Source organism: Salvia splendens, unplaced genomic scaffold (genome assembly GCF_004379255.2).
Source record: "Salvia splendens isolate huo1 unplaced genomic scaffold, SspV2 ctg526, whole genome shotgun sequence".
NCBI classification, from domain to species: Eukaryota; Viridiplantae; Streptophyta; class Magnoliopsida; order Lamiales; family Lamiaceae; genus Salvia; species Salvia splendens.
This window is the reverse complement of record NW_024599182.1, coordinates 13,345-18,451: the sequence shown is the minus strand read 5'-3', so window position 1 is coordinate 18,451 and position 5,107 is coordinate 13,345. Positions and strand designations below refer to the sequence as shown.

At 44.9% G+C, this 5,107-nt stretch overlaps 2 protein-coding genes across 2 annotated transcripts; one reads left to right on the top strand and one right to left on the bottom strand.

The window, feature by feature from the left end:
- The first annotated feature begins 308 nt into the window (after positions 1 to 308).
- LOC121790477 (deaminated glutathione amidase, chloroplastic/cytosolic-like) lies at positions 309 to 3,933 on the top strand. The gene is made up of 2 exons (XM_042188678.1): positions 309 to 1,440; positions 3,800 to 3,933. The coding sequence occupies exon 1, from the start codon at positions 533 to 535 to the stop codon at positions 1,400 to 1,402; it is 870 nt and encodes a 289-aa protein (XP_042044612.1). The 5' UTR covers positions 309 to 532; the 3' UTR covers positions 1,403 to 1,440; positions 3,800 to 3,933.
- LOC121790476 (calcium-dependent protein kinase 10-like) lies at positions 1,478 to 4,654 on the bottom strand. Its single transcript, XM_042188677.1, has 7 exons — positions 3,824 to 4,654; positions 3,357 to 3,500; positions 3,112 to 3,264; positions 2,713 to 2,828; positions 2,452 to 2,619; positions 2,127 to 2,357; positions 1,478 to 2,040 (listed from the first exon to the last, which is right to left on the bottom strand). The coding sequence occupies exons 1-7, from the start codon at positions 4,473 to 4,475 to the stop codon at positions 1,867 to 1,869; spliced, it is 1,638 nt and encodes a 545-aa protein (XP_042044611.1). The 5' UTR covers positions 4,476 to 4,654; the 3' UTR covers positions 1,478 to 1,866.
- Positions 4,655 to 5,107: the final 453 nt, after the last annotated feature.

Below are 5,107 nucleotides of genomic sequence, written 5' to 3'. Positions count from 1 at the left end.
ACCTTAGGTCATATAAAATCAAATGAGGTCCTAACCAGTTTATTATCTTCCAAAAATATTACTCATGGTCTTAAAATCACAAATCGATTTACAAAGAAAGGCCTTATTATACATTGTTATTTTAATCTACATCGAATTATGATTTTAGTTTCAGAATAAATACTATTTGGTTAATAAAATGGAATTTACATGTACCTTTTTGTCTGTTTAATCTATAAATTTAATTACTCAAATAGTAGTTCTTTACCAGTTTATAAGCTTAAAAACATTAGATCTTATAAAAAAATTGAAGAGCTAATAAATATAATAAGCTAAAGCCCAAGAATTACATTACCAAATTTTGTATAGGCCCATAAAATTCGTACCCGACCCGAGATATAATCCATGCGCCCATGCCCCGCAACATTATTAGGGTAATCGAGCCGTTGGATTTAAGTCCAACAGAGAAGATCCAACGGCTTAAAAACTACAGATTTTAACGAAGAAAGCTCCCGACGCACTCTTCTCTCTTCACTCTCACTCTCCGCCGCTGATGGAAGCAGCAGCCATGACCAACACGGTGCGGGTCGCCACTGCTCAGATGACCTCCGTCAACGACCTCACCGCCAACTTCGCCACCTGCTCTCGCCTGGTGAAGGAAGCAGTCACCGCCGGCGCGAAGCTGCTCTGTTTCCCGGAGAATTTCTCCTACGTCGGCTCTAAATCCGGCGATAGCCTCACGATCTCCGAGCCAATTGACGGTCCGATCATGGATAAGTACCGTTCTCTAGCTAGGGATTCAAGCATCTGGCTCTCGCTCGGCGGATTTCAGGAAAAAGGATCGGACGATTCGCATCTGCGCAACACGCACGTGATAATCGACGACGCCGGAAACATCAGGAGCAAGTACAGTAAGATGCATTTGTTCGACGTCGATGTTCCTGGCGGCGCGGTGTACAAGGAGAGCAGTTTTACCGAAGCCGGAGAAGAAATTGTCGCCGTCGATAGTCCGTTCGGCCGGTTAGGTTTGACTGTTTGCTACGATTTGCGGTTTCCGGAGATCTATCAGCAGTTGAGATTCAACCGCGGTGCGGAGGTGCTGTTGGTGCCGGCGGCGTTCACTAAACCTACGGGGGAGGCGCATTGGGAGATTCTGCTCCGCGCGAGGGCGATTGAGACGCAGTGCTATGTGATTGCGGCGGCGCAGGCGGGGAACCACAGCGATGAGAGAGAGAGTTACGGTGATAGTATGATTATTGATCCGTGGGGTAAAGTTATTGGCCAGTTGCCTGATCGGCTGTCGACTGGAATTGCGGTTGCGGATATTGATTTCTCGGTGATTGATTCAATTAGGAAGAAGATGCCGATCGATCAGCACCGGAAGCCGAGTGAGTTCTGGAGATCGGTGGAGGCGGCTCTGTGAGGTGGAACAAGCAGCTCTGCTGATTTCGGCGTGTTCATGTAGAGTATCTCTCACCTTTTTTTTCATGTTGCTCTCTTTTTATTTATAATTTACTTGAATTTATGATGCTCTTGAACATGAACATTGTGGTAAGTTGATATAGTTCAATTCACCGTTTTTGGTGCTTAGGAGAGAGAGATTGCAAAAATATACAGCACAAACAAGGCCAGGGTACCTCCTTACCTTTAAAGCCTTATGAACAAAAGAATTAGCACTCACTAACTCACATCATCCCCGAGAGTCCTCTGCTCGTCTATGAAAATCATTTCCAACCAACGGAGCATTGCATATAGAGAATTCAGAATCGCAACGAGACTTCGCCCTTAGAAGCTCCTCCACTTTCTGAAGCCTCGAGTTTTCGAAAGATAAAACCGGTTTCTTTCCAGCTAAAGGCAGAAATCGAAAATATACAAGAACTGAAAATGTTAAACCACAACCGTTTGACCTGTAAAACCATCTTGGAGATGAAGAGAGCCGTCTTTCATCAAGTTTAAGCTCAAGCTTTTGAACCTCTCTCTTGAATACTGTCGCGACGCCTTTCTCCAGTCTGTCCCCGTTTTCATCATTGCCACAAACTCGTCGTAGCTAATTCGCCCATCCTGCAAGAACCCAGCTTGCAATAGTGAGCACTCAGTTATTGATGATAGATATAGAAGAAGATGAAGAGAATTTAGGGCCTTCAAACCTTGTCGGTATCAACATCGCGCATGATGTCATTGAGGACATCAAGTTCGGGTTCGCCTGAATCGCCCACTAAAGCTTCTCGTAGCTCGTCTAGCTCTATGTACCCACTCTCATCTTTGTCGAAGAATGTAAATGCCTTGCGGAAATGCCCCTCGTTCTCCATCCTCTGTAGGTGGATTGTGACGGCCACAAACTCTCCGTAGTCCAACACACCGTTCCCATCAACATCAGCCTATTAAATTCAGAGATAATAGTTCTTGAGTTAGGACACTTGCAGTGAACTAAAAACTCTTTAATGGTTTCAAAATTGAAATTGGGTGACTTACCACATCCATCAGCAGCCTTATCTCAGGATCTGCAAGCTGAGAACCCACTTTCCTCATACCAGCTTTTAGTTCCTCAAATGTTATCTTCCCGTCGTTGTCAGTATCCATCAAGGCGAACATATCTCTAATTATTTCGACCTCTTCAACAGACAAATGTTCCGCGATTACCTACACAGTCGCATCAATCGTTACGACAGAGGGGGAAGAACTTTGTGAAGCTCAAAGTCTACCAATACAGTCACATTAAGGCTAGATGCTTACTCTCAATGCTTTCTTCTTGAATCTATTCATGCCAGAAAATTGCTTGAGTCTTGCTCTCACAATATCTCCCAACGGTACGTTTGGAGCCTTTTTCGCATTTTGTATCCATGGATGATCTGCTCAGAAACAAAATGCTGCATAAATCTCACATGTCTTGACTAGCAAGAGTAGCAAACTAAATGTGCTTGGATGCTCATTTTTACCCGAACAAACATCTAAGCATCAAATTTGTTCTCGTGTTACAAGAGTGTTACCGAAAAATGGATACGCATAAGTGACACTTTCCATGGATTGCTAGAAATTTAGGGTTACTTGAGTACGTGTTTGGGAAAGCTCACTAGAACAGCTAGTTATCCAGAGAGGATCGAGCATTATGTTCTGAACATTAATGAAACTCACCGAGAACCTGCTGGGCTGTCAAACGCTTTTCGATGTCTGGCTCCAGCATTTGCCTAACAAGGCTTTTTGCACTTTCGGAAACCTGTGGCCATGGCTCCCTCTTGAAATCAATCACTCCTCTCAAAATCGCAAGCGCCACACCTTGCTCGCTTTCTGCATCAACCAAGAAATAGAGCGAAATCTCATCAGTTATCGTTTTTATTGCCTCTGAGATTCGAATCTAGACGACAAAGAGAGGAATTTACCGGCCCAAAACGGAGGAACGCCACACAAGAGAATGTACAGAATCACTCCAGCACTCCATATATCTACTTCGGGTCCATAGTTTCGCTTCAACACCTCCGGCGCCATATAATACGGACTCCCCACAATTTCAGAAAACCTTTCACCTGTTTCCAGAAATGGTAAATACAGCAAAATTTAAGCTCAAACAAAAGGAAAAACACACAATTATATCAGAATCATCCTCAATTAGAGTTTAAATATCTTGCATCTTATCTCTAAATTCTCGTTTTGTATCAGAATAATCCTCAATTAGAGCTTAATTATCATGCACCTATCTCTAAATTCTCGATTTATATCAGAATAATCCTCAATTAGAGCTTAATTATCATGCACCGATCTCTAAATTCTCGATTTGCATCAGTGTAATCCTCAATTAGAGCTACAATGCTTTCTGAATTTTCAGGAACAGAGGAAATCGGAAACGCACCAGGCTTGAAGAACACCGACAATCCGAAATCGATGACTTTGAGCGCCGAATTCTCCTTCTTATTCGCGAAAAGGAAATTCTCCGGCTTCAAATCCCGATGCATAACGCCGTTGTGGTGGCACATCCGGACGACCTCGGCGACGGTCCTCGCCACGGCGGCGGCGGCCCTCTCGCTGTAGTGGCCGCGCGCCACGATCCGGTCGAAGAGCTCCCCGCCCTCGCAGAGCTCCATGACGAGGTGCACGGCCTCGGCGTCCTCGTAGGCGGCGCGCAACCTCACGACGTTGGCGTGCTCGGGGAGGCTGGACATGATCTCGACCTCGCGGCGGACGTCCTCGACGTCGACGGCGGTGCGGAGCTTCCTCTTCGAGATCGACTTGCACGCGAGCGCCTCGCCCGTGTCGCGGTCGGTGCAGAGGTAGGTGATCCCGAACTCGCCGCGGCCGAGCTCGCGGCCGAGGACGTACTTGTCGGAGATGCGCGGCGCGCGCGGCGCGAGGTGCTTGAGCACGCGGATCGGGGCCGGGGAGCGGGCGTAGGGGTTGGGGGAGTGCTCGCCGTGGTGGTTTTTGCGGGGCTTTTTGGGGGTTTGGGGGTTTGAATTGGAGGGGTCGGACTCGGGCGGGCGGATGCAAGCGTTGCAATTCCCCATGGAGGAGTGTTGTGAGGTGCTGGATTTTTGAACGGTGGTAGGAGGAGAGGAGCCGCCGCGGTGGTGGAGATTGGAGAAGGCGGAGGAAGGAGAAAAGGTGGTTTAGTTGGGAGAGAGATGAGAAAACGCGGGGTCAATTTTGGAGGAAAAGTTTTGGTGTTTGAAAAAGAAGTTTTAATAGTAGTATTGTTTAATTTTTAAATATATTCTGTTGCTTTTTGCATTTACATTAGTGAAAATCGAAAAAAACTTGTGTTCCTAATCTATATAATGCGATCTTTTAATTTCCGTTAATTTATCAATAAAAAATCATTATTGCGTGTGATTTTCATTTGTAAAATGGTTAATATCCAAGAAAAAGAAGTTCCAGAGTTCACAAATCATTTCTATCATATACCTAACGTATATTCACAAATTAATTGTCTTTTTTTGGTTGAACAATGAATAAAAAACAAATTGTTAGTCGGTGACATTAATGGTGATTTAACTCTTTTTGGTGGGGCAGTTGGAGCCGTGGAGTGAGGTTTGCGGCCATTCATTTGATTTTTGTTTTATAATTTTAACAATTACTTACTATATTAAGGATTAATATTAGTAACCATTGTATTGAATGTTTAATTAACGAGTACGCA